Genomic DNA, 17,703 nt, shown 5'->3' with positions numbered 1-17,703 from the left:
TTTTGTGTAATAAAAAAATGAAATTGACAGAAATCCTGTCAGAACTTATTCCACCTTTGTTGCAAAATTGCAATCTATACAAAAAAATTGAAAACAAATCCAACTGTTTAATGACAAAGGGGGAAAAAAAATCATACAAAAATTGTGTTTTATTACTGTGCACACCCCTTAAACTAATACTTAGTTGAAGCACCTTTTAATTTTATTCCAGCTTGCAGTCATTCTGTGTAAGAGTCTATAAGTTTGGCACAACTGGACTTGGTGATTTTTGCCCACTCCTCCTTGTAAAAAAATTAAAAATCTGTTAGATTTACAAGGACTTCACCTGTGCACAGCTCTCTTCAGGTCTCTCCACAGATTTTCAATTGGATTAAGATCTGGGCCATTCCAGAACATTGATCCTCCTTTGATGAAGCCATTGCTTTGTTGATTTTGATGTATGCTTTGGGTCGGTGTCATGCTGAAAGGTGATGTTCCTTTTCACCTTCAGTTTCCTAGAAGATGTTTGAAGGTTTTGTGCCAAAATAAACTGATACTTGGAGCTATTCATGATTCCATCCACCTTGAATAAAGCCCCAGTTCCAGCTGAAGAAAGGCAGCCCCAAAACATGATGCTGCCTCCACCATGCTTCACTGTGAGTATGGTGTTCTTTTAATGACGTGCCGTGTTATTTTTGCGCCAAATATACCTTTTGGAATTATGGTCAAATAAACCAACCTTGGTCTCATCAGACAATAATACATTTATCCACGTGGGTGTGGAAGACTGAGTGTACCCTTTTACAAAGTTTAGCTAGGCTTGGTTGGTTTTCTTTTGTGAGAAAAGGCTTTTGCCTTGCTGCCCTACCCCATGACTCAAGACATTTGAATAATACAACTGATTCTTGTCACATGTATGGAACAGCTGGTACTTGCCAGGTAATCCTGCAGCTCCTTTAATGTTGCTGCAGGCTTGTTGGCGGCCTCCCCGACCAGCATTCTCCTTGTTTTCTTTCTTTAGTCTTGGAGGGACGTCCTGGTCTTGGTAGAGTCACCGAGCCATATTTTCTCCACTTGTTGATGACTGTTTTCACTGTGCCCCATGGGATGTTTAATGATTTGGATTCTTTTTTGTGTCCCTGTCCTGATTAATGGCCTTTCAATGATGAGGTCCCTTTCATGTTTTAAGTTTTTTTGCGGATCATGGCTTTTGGAGTACGTTGCAACCAAGATGATATCCGAATAACCCTACAGGAACAGCCAAACCTTATCTGAGCTCAATCAGAGCCACTTTAATTGATGTCAGGTGTATACTAACTACTACTTGAGATGAGACTTGTGATTGGTTGATTCTGAACACAGTCACATCCTTGGTTATTAAAGGCTGTGCATATGAATGTAACCCGGTTTGTGTATAATTTTTTTTTCCTTTTTTCTACTAACAGTTTGATATTTTTTTTTTCTCACCTTCTTTGTATAGATTGCAATTTTGCAGTTAAGGTGGAGTAAGTTCTGACAGGATATATCTGGGTTTCATTTTTTTGTTCCACAAAATCTAAGATTTTGGCAGGGGTATGTAGACTTGTTATATGCGCTGCATAGGTTAAAGCTGCTTACTAAGGATAAATCAGCAATATGGCGTAAGTGAAAAAATTTGAGGAAAAATAGAGCTAGAATAAAGTCAGTAGGTAAGTCTACAAAAAAGAGATGTAAACTGAGTTAAATGCAGTGAATATTATGAGCACAATTTACTACTGGCAATATCTGCCTTGTAGGTTTAACAAGATGAGGAGCCCAGCACACACGAGAACCTCCTACTCTTTTATTAAGAGACTAATTATATCAGGTTCAGAAATAGACGGAACCATAGCCCTAATTTTATCCGTTTTGATGGAGATGTCCTTTATGAACTGCAAAAAAAAAAAAACCTTCCAGACCAATTAAGTCGATTAACAAACAAGAGTATATATTATGAAAACCCAAACAGAACTATAAACATATTCCCCTTTAGAAAATCCTACACAAAAAAACTGAACAAGTAAACAGATATTAATTAATATGACCATACGCCTGAACCACCCTTTTATAAATGCACTAAACGGAAAACGTCAAAACAGATAAGGAAATGACAAAGAAAAAGAAAGCTGACTACTTAAAGACGGCACAGACGTGTATATACAGAGAGAGAGAGGTTAGGAGCACACGCTGATACAGCGCATTGTCGCACCCACCACATGTGAAACCAACTCAGGACCCCAGATTAAAACCCGAGTGCAGCCGTGCAATGGGTGATGCCTCAGCATCACACTAGTTCAGACGGGAACAGTGGTGGCTTTTATGGTGGCTGGAGTGCTAATTCTGCCACCAACCCCCAGGTTTTTCCCAGCAGGTTGGAGGGCTACATGCAGGGCTGGGTGCAGATTAACATCGTACCCAGGATGGAGCGATTGCAGGTTAAAGGCCTTGCTCAAGGGGCCCAACATAGTAGAGTCACTTTTGGCGTTTTTTGTATGGGATTTGAACTGGCAACCTTCCAATTACTAGCGCAGATCCCTGGTCTCGGAGCCACCACTCCGCTTGCGCTCTTATTTTTTGTTCGCTTTCCACCATATACTGTATTGTTGATTTATCATTATTAAACAGGCTATATATCACGAATATATCATTTGAATTGCACATTTATTTGTTTTTTCATACTGTATATTATGTAACAAGAAAACAACATTTTTCTCAGCCACCACTACAAGCTAACAGGAGCACATATTTTAAAAAAAAAAAAAAAAAATGTCACTTTTGGGTGGAGTATTCCTTTAACAGGGTTTTACGTAATAAATTGAATGGCAGCCTGAACTGTGCTCAGGATGGTAGCATGACCTGGATTGTTGTGAACATGGCCAGCTTGGCAAGCTTTCTGCTCCTTGTAAATGTGCCATTGGTTTCTAAGAGTTGGAGGCTTACTTCTGGTGTTTGAATGTCAATGGTAAGTTTAGAGAGCTGATGAGGCTGAGATTGTCCTGCACCTTTTGCCTGTTGAACTCAAATTGGTCATTTTTAAAAACTAAAAGTAATGTGACTTTTATTTCCCCCCCTTATGCTATTAATGAGTAACGCTTTTATTGTTTTCTCCCCTTGAAGACAGAGTTACTGCTGCTGATATCAAAAGAGTCACCACAAAGATGCTTCGCAGTAAGCCTGCAGTAGCTGCACTGGGAGACCTGAGTGAACTACCAACTTATGAACACATCCAAGCTGCATTGTCTAGTAAAGATGGACGCTTACCCAGAATATATCGGCTTTTCCGATAGAGTGCACTGTGGGACATTAACTGAAATGTGGGTAGTGTTTTTGCCATGTTATACACAACAGTCTAGATGTATAATGTACTAAAAACACCAGCCAGTGGTCTCAGCCTAACCGTTGCCCCACAAGCGCTGGGCATATGAATGCACAAATTTTATATCAAAGCTGTGTGCTTCTTTTCTGTTTGGCCAATTATTTGGAGCACTTTTGGCTACTGTGGACAGTCACAGTGCAGTAACGGGCCTCTTGCTCATTCTCTGCAACTAAATTAAGTCTCACATATTTGTTGCTGATGTAATTTGCAGTCCATGAAACAAACATTTTTTCCATACATCAACTGCAACAGCTGTAATCCCCCCATGTTTGTGTTCAGCCGACTGCCAGCTCCTATCAGGTGTTTTCAGAAAGACTGGAAATGTAATTCGGTTGACTTTGTGTAGGTTGTTGTGCTGAAATTTGAAACAGATTGATTCAAATGATCTGCTGATGCTTTGCTGTCTTATAAGGGACGGTAATCAGGTGCTCTGCCATGCAGTTGGGACGAGCAGATCATTTTTAACTAGCAACCCTGGGCGCTTTTACTTGTGCAGAGCCATGGCAAAGATTTGTGGGTTACTACGATGTCTAAAATCAAATGTTGCCTCTCTGCCCAACAGCATGATGGATTAAACATTTTGCACAATTGTTGTTTCAAAGTGGGTATCTGAAGTCTGATGTCCGGGCACTGCCCACTTCCCTCTTGCCGCAAGGGTATCCTAAATGTGCCCGTTTATGTTCAGTTAGTGTGAATCTCTTTAAGGATCAGGGTCTGATCGTTTTAGCTCCTTGCCACCTCTTTACCATGATGCAAATAAATAAGTGTATGCATTAGTGTTAAAACACTGCCATCTTAAACAGCAACTGTTTTGAATTTCATTAAAGGAATGTTTATTTTTAATTGGAGCATAAAAATTAAATGTCTTATTTAAAAAAAAAAAAAAAAAGTCTGAAAGTTTACTTAACTGACTCATTGTTGTGGTGGTATAGTGAAAGGATTTTGAATTACTGAATCCAAGGGAGGCCCGTTTCAGAACAGTCTTGTCCAGCTAGTGCTTTCCAGAGCATTTTTATTTCCACAAAACACTCTCAATTGTTACAGTTACACACACAAGTGGTCTGGTGTGCACCTTTTTATTGGTTTTATTCTGAAATTACAGAATTGTACATCTGTGTGAAGACACAGGCTTGCCCGCAGCCCCAGAATGTTTTTCTCTTCGACTGAAGGGCCATTTCAGATCAGCACAGCACAGCACGTTGGCAAATCTTGTCTAGCTAGTGCTCTCCAGAGGGTTTTTATTTCCACAAAACACTCGATTATCACAGTTACTCACACAAAACAGTCCTGTGTAAGCCTTTTTATGGTTTTTACTCCCGAATGACAGAATTGTGTCTATATGCGGTATATCTGTGTGAAGATGCAATCTTTACAACACCAGTGTATTTTCCTCTTAGACTGTAGCTTCCTCTGTTGACACATTCAACATCCTGGCACCTGGAAATCTATTCGGAAAAATGTGGTGCATTGTATCTTTAAACTTGTAGTACATCAAAGCACCGAAAGATCTGTCTTTCAAAATTGCTTTCTTGCATGGCTTCTTCATCACAGTATGCATTTGTCTTAAATTAGATTGACAAACTAATTTTTTTAATGCAGTTTAGTCCTAATTAAGATTTTTATAGCCTAGATTTTGGGAAAAAAAAAGTTATTGTATCATTTTAACAAATTCAAGGTTAATGCAGGGAGATTCACTAGAAAGAGGCCCTGAATATTCTGTTGTAACTTCTATTAGGATGACGCAATCTGAACCAAAAGAATACGCTCTTTATCTTGACGTTTGTGTAGTCGATTGCATTACATGCAATGCTGGAAGTGGTTTCCGTTTTCTGACAGACACATTTCAACGCGGTGCTCCATGAGTAACAACAGCAATTTTATGTTGGATGTTTTCCTTCAAATCTTTCACAGTGTGAGGCTCGTTCCGATAGCCTTTTCCTTTGAGCATACCACAAAGAAAGAAGTCTGGTGGTGTCAGATCCGGCGACCTTGGTGGCCAAAGTCCCTTTGAAATGATCCTGTTGCCGAAGAAGGACTCCATTTCTGCCATGCTCTTTGCCGATGTGTGACACGTTGCTCCATCTTGCTGGAAATATCCTTCCATTAACTCAGGATCATCCATCCTTTGCTTAAACGAGTTGGTGACCCAGTAGTTTTGCACCATGAAGACGCGCTGCTCAATACTGCACACCACCATCCTGATGAGAAGTCGAGTGACTGAGTGAAGGGGTACGGGCGGTATGCACCCAGAAGTTGCAAGCCGAGGTTAAATGTTGCAATGGCTGTCCGGCCCCTGCCTGATTGCTCCGACCCTGGGGCATCCTGGCTTGTTCGAAGCTCCATATACCGAGGAGCACAGTGCACGCTGTTTGGTTCAGATTTCTTCGTCCTCGTGAAAGTTGTTACAAAATATTTGGGGCCTCTTACGAGTGAATCTCCCTGTATATTAAATCCTATTCAGACAGAATTAGACACCAGGAGGTGGGGGTAAAGTCAGCGCTTGAAGTGGGCTGATGTGCACCGGTACTTCCCTCTCTAAGAGTTGGGTAAATTATTAATTATTACTGGAGGATCTCTTAAATTTTTAGTTTTGCATGAATTGCTCAACTGATGGAATTTTCCCGACACGTGGGTGGTTCACATGGGTCTTCTTTAAACCTGGAGTTATTTTGTAAAGACTTTTTATAGAAGGTAAAAAGCTCTGTAATGTTTACCGAGACGTGAATGTGCATTCTATAAAAAGTTCAATTCAGACTGGACTAAATTTACAGAAGTCTGGTAATAATTACTCATTGATTTGATTAGATTAGATTCAACTTTATTGTCATTACACATGTATAAATACAGAGTAACGAGATTCAGTGTAGCATCTAATCAGAAGTGCAAAGAGCAGAAGTGCAATAAATATAGTATATGCATATTATGTACAGTTAAATACGATATGTACAGTTAAATGAGTTCAGAAGTGTGACCGCTGTGGGGAAGAAGCTGTTCCTAAACCTGCTGGTTTTAGTCGGAAGGCTCCTGTAGCGCCTTCTGGAGGGGAGGAGCTGGAAGAGTTTGTTGGCTGGATGAGAGGAGTCCTTAAGAATGCAACGAGCTCGGCGTAAACATCTCTTCTTGTGAACGCCCTCAATGACCGGAAGTGGAGTCCCTATGATGCGTTGTGCGGTTTTCACCACGCACTGCAGTGCCTTGCGGTCAGCAACAGAGCAATTCCCATACCAGGCTGTGATACAGTTGGTCAGGATGCTCTCTATCGCACAGTGGTAGAAGTTGCCCAGTATGACAGCAGACAGTTGGCTCTTCTTCAGTGTCCTCAAGAAGAAGAGGCGCTGATGGACCTTCTTGACCAGGCTGGAGGTGTTGTTTGTCCATGACAGGTTCTCCGAGATGTGTGTCCCCAGGAATTTGAAGCTGGAAACCTGTTCGACAGCCATGCCATTGATGTGAATGGGGTAGTGGGTGTCTCCCTTCTTCTTCCTGAAGTCCACAATGAGCTCCTTGGTTTTGGTGGTATTCAGGAGCAGGTTATTTTCAGTGCACCATGCAGCTAAGTAATTTTACCTCCTCCCTGTAATTAGACTCATCGTTGTCACTGATGAGACCGATCACCGTGGTATCGTCTGCAAACTTGATGATGGAGTTGGATCCATACATGGGCCTGCAGTCATGAGTGAAAAGGGAGTAGAGGAACGGGCTCAGCACACAGCCCTGTGGAACGCCAGTGTTGAGTGTAATGGTGGTAGAACAGTTATGGCCTGACCTGACATGTTGGGGTCTGTTGGTCAGGAAGTCCATGATCCAATTACAGATGGAATTGTTGATACCAAGATTCAGTCCATGATCCAATTACAGATGGAATTGTTGATACCAAGATCCACAAGTTTAGTGATCAACTTGGAAGTGATGACTGTATTGCATGCTGAGCTGAAGTCAACAAACAGCAATCTTGCATAGGTGTTCTTATTGTCCAGGTGTGAGAGTACACCGTGAAGCGCTGTGGATACAGCATCCTCTGTACTCCTATTGTTACGGTAGGCAAATTGGTGAGGATCCAGTGTGGGGGGCAGGCATGTCTTGAGGTGTGCCAGTACCAGTCGCTCAAAGCACTTCATAGCTATGGGCGTGAGTGCTACAGGGCGGTAGTCATTCAGGCACCTCGGTGATGAGTGTTTCGGCACTGGCACTATGGAGGTGGTTTTGAAGCATGCTGGTACTGCTGCCTGGGCAAGGGACAGGTTGAAAATATCCGTGAAGACTCCTGCGAGCTGTTCAGCACATGCTCTAAGGACACGTCCAGGAATGCAATCAGGGCCAGCAGCCTTATGAGCATTGATGCGGCTTAGTGCGTTATAGACCTCCGTGTGGGTGAGTGTGATGGTATGGCAGTCATCAGAGGGTAGGGTTATGGTGGACTTTTCCTTGTTGTCCTTGTCAAAGTGAGCGTAGAAGTCATTCAGCTCATTGAGGGAAGACATATCCATGGTTGTCTGTGTGGAAGTGCCGGACTTATACTCAGAGATGGCCTGGATGCCCAGCCACATACGTCGGGGCTCAGAGTTGACAAAGTGCCCCTCCACCTTCAGTTTGTAGCTAAGCTTGGCCTTGTTGATGCCCCTCTTCAGTTCTGCCCTGGAAGTACTGTAGGCCTGTGCGTCACCTGATCTGAAGGCATTGTTACGTGCCTTTAGCAGAAGCCGTACTTCCCTGTTCATCCATGGTTTCTGATTTGGGTACGTTGTGATCCGCTTCTCTGTGGTAACACTGTCAATTGTGGTGCTGATGTGTTCCAGTACTGAGTGTGTGTAGTAGTCAATGTTTATTTGTGAGTCGAAGGTGGCTTGAGAGGCAAACATGCTCCAGTCTGTGTCCTTAAACCTGTCCTGGAGTGTAGAGTCAACCCCCGCTGGCCACACTTTGATGGTCTTCACTGTTGGTCTCACACGGTTGATGAGTGGTGAGTATTTGGGGGTGAGAAACAAAGAAAGGTGATCAGACTGTCCCAGGTGGGGGAGGGGTGTAGCTGTGTAGGCTCCAACAATGTTAGTGTAAACATGATCCAAGGTTTTATCCTCTCTGGTATGGCAGGAGACATGTTGGTGAAATTTAGGTAGCACCGTCTTTAGGTTGGAGTGGTTGAAATCACCTGCTACAATAAATGCAGCCTCAGGGTGAGCAGATTGTTGTTTGCTAATGGCTGCATAGAGTTCTTTCATAGCAAGCTTAGCATTAGCATCCGGTGGGATATATGCAGCTGTTATTACAATACAGTTTACAATACAATACAGTTTATTTTTGTATAGCCCAAAATCACACAGGAAGTGCCGCAATGGGCTTTAACAGGCCCTGCCTTTTGACAGCCCCCCAGCCTTGACTCTCTGAGAAGACAAGGAAAAACTCCCAAAAAAACCTTGTAGGGAAAAATGGAAGGAACCTCAGGAAAGGCAGTTCAAAGAGAGACCCCTTTCCAGGTAGGTTGGGCGTGCAGTGGGTGTCAAAAGTAGGGGGTCAATACAATACAATACACAGAACAGAACAATTCCTTAATACAGCATAATAATAAAAATGTTAGAAGTACGGTTTAACAGTAGATGATATCACATAATTAGGTTTGGATATTTTTAGAGTCCTGGTGAACTCCCTCGGCAGATAGAAAGGTCTATACTTAACCATGAGATACTCAAGGTCAGCTGAGCAGTGTTTTCCAACAATGACAGAGTTTGTACACCAAGCCTTGTTAATATAAATGCACAATCCTCCGCCTCTTGTCTTACCGGAATCATCAGCTGTTCTGTCCGCCAGGAGAGTGTGGCGTCGTCCTAGCTCTATAGCATCGTCAGGTATACCGCTGTGTAGCCATGTTTCTCTGAATATCATGTTACAGTCCAGTATTCTCCTATTGTCGGTGATCCAAAGTCGCAACTCGTCCATTTTATTCGCCAGGGACCACACATTAGCAAGGAAAATACTGGGTAAGGATAGCCGATGTGGTGTTAGCCTTAGCGTAGCTGTTAGCCCTCCGCGTTTCCCCCGCCTTTGTTTACGGTCTCTGCGCCGTCTTCGAGCACTTCCAGTCGGCCGGGTAGCCTGCGAAGCGTTGGGTGTTCTTCTTATCTCAGGGATGAGATGAAGGTTGCTAATAAAACAGCCCGAGTTGTGTAGATCAATATCCAAAAGCTCTTGTCGGGTGTAGGATGTAAAAGCGAAGCTGTTCTGAACGAACAGACCCGAGATGAGCAGGAATAACACTGCTATTTTGCAAAATCTGAAGAGACGCTGAGCCTCGCGTGACGCACGCGCCGCCATAATCACAGATCCGCTGCCATAATCACAGATCTGGCATTGATTCCTGGGATGAGACGAATTCCGTCAAAATAGGGCTTTATGCAAAGATTATTTTGCTTGCAGTAATGATGGCTGCACATACACCCTATTATACATGTTATAAAATGTTATCTGCAAGCAAATACTTGTCAAAACAATATTTGCAAATGGTAAAACTAATTGGAGATGGCACTTTGGCACACACACACATGTTAAAGTACGCAGCTGCAGCCAGGGCAGTTAACTAACTGTATTACGTATGTTAGCAGTGTCTCCTCACAGCTTCTTGAGACTAACTGTGGATGGATGTCGGCTTGTTCATGGGTCTCTGTGGAGATTGCACGTTCTCCTCCATCGCTATGGCACTTCAGTTTATCTGCCACGTCCCAGATACGAGCAGGTTAAGTTGACCGACATCTTTAAATAAGCCTGGCACACCTGATATGGCAAGTGATGGTCTGACACTCCAAGTATGGTTTGTTTCAACCTCATAGAGCAGTCCATACTAACAGGTTAGCCTTTATTTACTGGTGTAGTCTTCTCCAGTACCCACATTTATTTTGTTTCCCAATAAAAGAGAGTTAGAAAGAAAAAAAACGCACAAATGCCACTTTGATTTGCATTTTTATGTATAATAATTTATATAGTAGGCTGGTATTTTACAATGTCAAGTAAGTACAAAAAGCTCCATAAAATGTAAAAAGAAATTCAACATCTCAGGCACTGACATGAATGGAATTAGCTTGACACACTTATCTAATGAACAATAAATAACAAAACAGTAAGGGATGGTTCACCTTCTGCTGGTTTTGTCCAAAGAGACAGATGTATTTTACAGTGACGCCAATCACAACTGGCTTACACAAACATTTATTTACAAGAATTCTGATACAACACTGCTGGCTAGACAGGAGCACTGTACCAAAAGCAACAAGCGTGTGATGGCTCCACGGAGTGGTTGAGGTGTTGCATGTTGATTCGACATGCAAGTAAGAATTTCACCATACTCTACACACGTGACAATACTACAAATGTTTGTACTGCTATATAATACCATACAATACTGAAATGTGCAGTTTCATAACTAGTAGTTCTTCTATCGCCTGCCTCAGTTACATGTTGGTAGAACAGTGTAAGAAAATGGCAGACAGGAATGTGTTTCCAGGAGCGCGTGTTGATCAGATTCTTTGTGAAGGAGATCCCTGCGGCTGACATTCACTCACCTAGAGTGCTGATTTGTTGCACTTTATTTGGACATGCAAGTAAGAATTTCCGTGTAGTTGTAAGAATACTATTACTGCTACTTGCAACTTACATATAGACACAGTTGAATGAAAATAAAAAACCGATGTCCACAATGGTGGTCATGCGATAAACTGCCTCTGGCAAGAGTGTGGAAAAAATTGCATCCAAAAAGCATCCAAGTTAAGTGACATCTAATAGTCAGGGTTTGTTCTTGGACAATTATGAGTTGCCTTTTGTGGGGCTGGAAAGAGCTCCGTTACAATGAGATCTTCTAGAACTGGAGCAAAAATGCATTGTTTTGGATGGGGAGTTTGTAGAAAGTAAGTATGCTGGATATCCTAACAATCTTTTTATTGACTTGTGAGATTTAATATTCGGTTTACTTTTTGGAACACTCTTGGCACAAACATCAATTAGTAGGAACCTTAGAGTGACCTTTTATATTTTGATTGTCGTTAAGTATATATTACTATCATGCACTAATTTATGGCCAGCCGAGTTGAGGCCATTCATACTTGCGGCCAGTGATTCCTTTAACGTTTTTGCTCGTGTGCGGGTGTGTTTACTTTTATGACTTATTTCTACAGTCCCGCTACACTACACCAGCTTCCTCCCATGAAGCATCTATGGCCTCAAAGTAGCAGCAAATAAACGATTTTTCTGTGTGATGTAATGAACACCTTGAAGCACCAACACATGAGTGACGAGCATCACATACTGGTGACAAACAGCAGGTGCCTCTGACTGACATGCGCCCCAAATGAGCCATAAGCTGGCACCTGACTGCACTTGCTTATTTTATTTCCTCATCTCCATCACAGCTGGACTATCGCAATGGCGTAGTGCATCACAGCTTTACCACTTGATCTTTGAAAGCGATCAAATCATATTTATTATGTTCAGTATACTCCACAGTGAGTGCCTCGCAAAACTGAACCCCAGGTTAGTAAGCCTGGTCGAGGTAAACCATTTGCAGAGACGGCATGTTGTGTTCACGTGGGTTTCTTTCATTGCAGAGATTTGAGGCTCTTAAAAGTTGTACTGCGACTCTGGGGTCCTGTCCAAGCTTTGCGTTTGTTAGGAATATGGAATTTACATTAAGTTTAGAACTGATCTAAATTCTAAGATCATAATTAACAAATTTGAAGTTTGTAATACATGTGATTTATTTGCAAACCTTTAAGGTATTGTAACAAGCTGTTTAAAGTTAAAATGTATAGATCATGATGTAAATTAAGCATTAGGAATCGTTCATTTATATGTCATATGAAGTCGTATGGTCACCATTCAGAATTGCAGTGAGACGGGGTCATTTTGAGTCTACGTTTCTCTGTGTCTTGTGGTGGTCTCACTACCAGTCCAGGGCTGGTTAGTACTGGCCTTGTGCCCTCCGGGTAAAGGTTTCCTGCAGCGCAGAACACTGGCTTGAGGACTGGACTTAATTCTTGAGCTTTCTACCATTAACATTTCATTTACGTATAAACAGAGGGTCATGTTGCTTATTTGTAAGTGCGTCAGTAAAGTTGTCGGGCTTCTCCATTGCCATTGCTAGCTTGTGACAAATTTTCATTGCGATCTGAAGTTGGTTTTTTCATTTATTTCTGCTCTTACTGTATGGTAGGAATGGGGTGAGATGGGGCGTTTGAAGCTTGCTATGCTCATCATAACCAAAATGATCGATTCTTTAACTAAGGAAATGGTTTCTGTTTGAAATGTATTGAGGTGAAAAAAAATCTATATGCTATTATAAAAATAAATTTGCTCAAACTCAGACATGGACTTTCAGTGCAGCGTTATCTTCTAGAGTGTTTGTTTCATCTAGAAACTAGCCAGCTAATGACATTTGTTTGGGTTAAAAATAAATTGAGACAAACTAAATACCCTCTAGACTATCACTGAAATAGATTCATGGCACATTTAAAATGCAAATGTTAAAAATCCTTTTCACCATATTTACAAAATTCAATATATTTATATTTTAAAAAGTGCTTAGAAATATTTGATGTCAGCTTTAATTCCGTTCCCATTTGGCCCATACATTAATACTGTAAAACTGAATAAATGAGATTAGCGTGTGTGTGTGTGTGAGAATAAGAGACCTGCACTCAGCATTACGTGGCCTTAATGTGGGAGGCCGAGCAGGTTTGTAACTCTACAGAGATGACACCTTAGATGTTTCTCTTCATTCTGTTCTTTTATGTGACTTGTATTCTCTAATCAGCTACCATTGTTATTGATATTTAATTTAACTCCAGATCTTTAAAGCAGCATGTTTTATTAGACTAATGCCAGTTACTCTTCTCGTGGTGGTTGTAGGTGTTGGGGGAGTCTGCTGTGTAATGTGGATTAGAGTCCTGGTGTGTCTATTTAGCTTTATAGAACACATTTACAGAAAACGGAGTTTAGCGCAGGTCACAAAACACGTACATTTACACGTATACCACCAGTGGTGATGAGGTAAACTGTCGCGTACAAATCAGATCATGTTGAGTTCCCTATAATAGTTCATGTGTACTTGATAAGAATGAAGTGGCTTTGATTACATATCTGAACTGACAAATGGGAAATGAGTGAAAAATAAAATCTTAGAACAAGCAGGCTACATTAACCAGTAGTTTTAAAATGGACAGATTCACAAAAACAAAATATTACGAAACCAGGTTGTCTGAGAAAGGATTTTCTTATACCCTGAGTCCTGTTCAGCAAGCACCCACTGCAGCGAACACCACTCGTGCCATTCAAGTGAAATGAATTAGAAAGAGGGTAAGGACTGCTGGTGACTGGAGGCAAGCCAAAGATGTAGCACTTAAAAACATTGAGACCGACTTCAATTTGCAGTTCAAAAGGCTGCATTTTCAGTAAGGCGGATCAGCCCTGAAATGTAAACATGAGAATCTTAACAGGTTCGCAGCTAACATGAAATCTTTTGAAGTATATAAAGAAAAATTATAAAAAAATAAATTTAATGCAGCAGTTCCATTGCGCTGGCACACATGGGTCAGTTCTGTTGTGTACCAATGGCTGGTAAGCTAGGAAAGCGTACAAAAGGCACTGCTCTTCTGGTTTCGCAGTGCCTGCTTGCGTTGAAGTTCTCGAGAAATCCGCCTCTTGATCCCTTCCAGGTAGACGTCCCTGTGGAACTGGCCAGCACCAAGGGGAATGCTGAAAAGACACAAATCGGAAAGGCAGGCCATTTACTTGAAACAAGTTAATGAGGATTCTGGGTTTTTTGTTTTTTTTTGTAATTCTTAGTCAGAACAAAAGAAATTTGAGTTTTGAGTTTAAAGTTTATAACTGCATAAAATGATCCAATTCCTTTACCATAACAAAGGTAAGTACAGTACTACTGCGTATGACACTTTGAAACAAATTGGTGCTTGGATTGAGACTCGTCTTGTTGTGAAGCTGAAACCTACATTTTTTTATAGTGAGAATGTAAAAATTAAAAATCAAAGATGGATGTTTATCTGTGTTTCCTCCTGGATGGAGTGTATATATTTCATTATTGCTGTGTTCAATATGTCATAAAAACTATCTGAATATAGCAACCCTTATACAATATACTATTTTTAAAAAATGTTTTCCTTGTCTTTAACATTAAATAAAAGAAACGGAGGGGAACCACCACAAAACAAATTGACAGGTTCAATAGGACTAATGCTGCATTCCACTTAACCTGGGACATTAATTTGGAGCAACTCTGACCTCAAATTTCAAGATGGCTGCACTGAGTTATCAACATCAAGTAAAAGTACTGTAGTATTATACTGTCTGTGTCTCATTAACACCGTCATACATACAGTATTGTCCCTCTTGTAGCTGTGGCTATGCTAGTTTTACTGGAACACAGTCATTTCTGGCTCTGACATCCGTAAATGGAAAGGAACAGATTTGGAGTTATTACACTGAATCAACTAGCCTGTCACTTTCCAAGCTGATTGACAATCTGGTAGTCATAATTTCCTACTAATTAAGATACAGTAAGTTTGCACCATGTGTATGAAAATTGAAAGGTTGGGGACGGGCCATGATGACATGAACGTCCTGAAAGCCTGGGCTCTACTTAGATTCTTGAGATCATTCACCTACTCCACCAGCCAGCTTTAGCTCTCCTTTCAAAGGTTTGCTTTGACCTGTGCTCCATGTTGGGGGTCTACATCATGCTGCCTGCTCCTTGCACTCTTTTCCAGGTCCTCTACATCCTTTAAGTCTGTGTAAAGTGTGCAAAAGAACAAATGACCATTATCACACAAAACCGCAAACTTTTCCATTGCACTAAAAACACAAAAAATTAAAACCCCTCACTGTCTCTGTGTGTTATTTTCAATCTTTCTTTTTGCTATCAGTACCTCATTATATAGCCCAATAGTCCTATTTAGTGCAGTTTCAGTTTGGATCCCCCCAAAGCAATTGATAGGAATTTAGGATATCCTTCAGTCTGAGCTGGGACATCAAGTGGGAGGGGAAACATGAATCTATACTAATAAAAGGCAAAGCCCTCACTGACTCATCACTAATTCTCCAACTTCCCGTGTAGGTAGAAGGCTGAAATTTGGCAGGCTCATTCCTTACAGCTTACTTACAAAAGTTAAGCAGGTTTCATTTAGAAATTCTACGCGTAACAGTCATAACAGTCGACAACGTCCGTCATGTTAAACTTTCTTATTTACGGCCCCATCTTCACAAAATTTGGAGGCGGCTTCCCTGTGCTAAACAAAACCAATGTACGTACTTATTTCGGTGGTATGACACCACTGTCGGCCGCCATATTGAACTTTTCAACAGTCTTTGTTACCTATGGGCCCATCTTCAAGAAATTTGGTACGCGGGTTCCCAGTACTAACTGAATCCTACTTGCGTACATATATATGTCCATAGACTGCAGCTCGGTCACCTCCCACGTTGCTGGCTGCCTGCCTATATAAAGCTGTCCTTCACTCCGGTCCCCTTTATTCCCTTCCTTGCTTCGCCACGGTATTCACGTCTCCCTGCTGATAACTGCGGCCTTTTTATTTAATCCACGGCTTCTCTGCTATTTTATTGTTCGATTATTACGATTATAGTTATTGTGTAAGTATTTTAGACTTACTTTACATTGTTCAGGTACCCATTTCCTTTATCTTTCCAACCGTACACCCATTAACATGTCTATCGAGGTGATCACCATCGATCAAAGAACTATCACTTATTGAGTGGTTTCCATGCCCAGAGATGGCACCTACCTTTTCCATTCTCTGTGTTACATATTGCATGGTGATATCAGGCTCACTCTTGATATCCGGAGGAACATTGTGTCTTATGTATTGAATGACTGGGACAGGTTCAAGGTGTGGACTGATGACGGTACAGGAGATAATTATACTGCACAGGAGCACTATAAGAGTGAAATGCTTAAGCCCTTCACCTATGGTTCTGCATGTGAGTTGATGGCTGCCGCTGAATTGTTCGGTTGTCGCTTTCAAGTGTACCGAAATGACCAAATATTTTACACCTTTCGACAACCGCCAATGCCTCTTAAACATCTTAGATTCACAGGTGACGATTTCAGTGGTCGACACTTTGATGTTTATGAATGTTTAAACTCTCAAAAGCTGGATGTGAAGTTATCGATGAAACCGGTTGTATACTTACAATGCTTGACAGATGCCAAATGTCACTTCAACACAAGTCCTACAAATACTAACATAATTGAAACAAACCATGAAACTCAAACAGATTATGACAGCAGCAATCCAAGCTGTGAGATTTGAAACAAGATTACTGTTCACATGGCCAACTGTACATTGCATGCTCAAGAGTAAGCTCAGCACACAGTTTGGTCATATTACAACTGGAGGGCCGAACTGACAACGTGGCATACAAAGAGATCCTTAACAAATAATTATTGGTATATTTTCCCTCAGTTTAAAAGGTTTACTTTTCTTCTTAATAAAAATTTTAAGGCAGTATTTTGCCGCTGCGAAGCGCGGGTATTTTGCTAGTGTAGTATAAAAACTAAAGCATGTTCCCGTTTCATGCTGACATATGTCCGTTACAATGGATAATGCATCCTGACTGGGTTCAAGAAGCCATCACAAGTGAATAAACTGAATCGGTGCACTTTATTCTGTTATATATAGGTATATGCTGTTATAGGCTTGAGCACAATGTTAACTTGACATTTTTAAACACTACTGGTTTCCTCCTTTCCTTTTGACTGGTTTATCTTACATATGTCTTGAAGCACTGAGTTTACGCCGAGATTGGCAGTCACTGCTGGGCTGCTTTGACAGCATGGATACCTTATAGGACAGGGACCAGATTCCAGGTCCTGGAAAAATGACTGACCCTGTGGAGTTAATACATTCACCCCCCATCTCCTTGGATGTTAAGGTTTCCTTCCATATCCTCAAGCCATATGTTAGGTTAAATGGTGATTATAAACCATCTCCGTATTAATGAGACTTGGTGTATGTATAGTTTGATGTTTTGCATCCACTTTAGAGCTGGTTTCTGTCTTGGCTCCAAAGCCATGTTATAAACATTGAATGGAAAACTTGGACTCTTAAAATGGTTAGAAAGATTTGGTCTGAAAGAACAAATCCTGAACATAATATAATAAATAGTGTTTCTATCGACACTGAAAGAGAAGAATGGATGTTGCTTATACCACTCAGACACACAATGTCAAGTTTTAGAACATCCCTATTTTTCCATTTTTATTGAAATTTTATCAGTTCAAGTCCAGTAAAAAACCTGCAAGTTTAAAAAGGGAATTA

The 17,703-nt window shown here is 41.1% G+C and overlaps 2 protein-coding genes across 3 annotated transcripts in view; one reads left to right on the top strand and one right to left on the bottom strand.

Annotated features, from left to right (window-relative positions):
• pmpca (peptidase, mitochondrial processing subunit alpha) overlaps positions 1-4,221 on the top strand; it is a 43,012-nt gene extending 38,791 nt beyond the window's left edge. Inside the window, exon 13 of the mRNA XM_039763864.1 lies at positions 3,115-4,221. Within this exon, the coding sequence (XP_039619798.1) occupies positions 3,115-3,284 (170 nt within the window). The 3' untranslated portion in view covers positions 3,285-4,221. The remainder of the gene's footprint in view (positions 1-3,114) is intronic.
• Positions 4,222-10,307: 6,086 nt separating this feature from the next.
• Positions 10,308-17,703, bottom strand: part of inpp5e (inositol polyphosphate-5-phosphatase E) — a 53,725-nt gene continuing 46,329 nt past the window's right edge. The window contains exon 11 of one of the 2 annotated variants that reach the window (XM_039763862.1): positions 10,308-14,107. In XM_039763862.1, the coding sequence (XP_039619796.1) occupies positions 13,975-14,107 (133 nt within the window). In that variant the 3' untranslated portion in view covers positions 10,308-13,974. The other variant, XM_039763863.1, reaches the window with a different exon arrangement.

Source organism: Polypterus senegalus, chromosome 9, assembly GCF_016835505.1.
Source record: "Polypterus senegalus isolate Bchr_013 chromosome 9, ASM1683550v1, whole genome shotgun sequence".
In the NCBI taxonomy this organism is placed as follows: domain Eukaryota; kingdom Metazoa; phylum Chordata; class Cladistia; order Polypteriformes; family Polypteridae; genus Polypterus; species Polypterus senegalus.
Note: the sequence above shows the minus strand (reverse complement) of the source record. Positions and strands in the feature narration are given on the sequence as shown.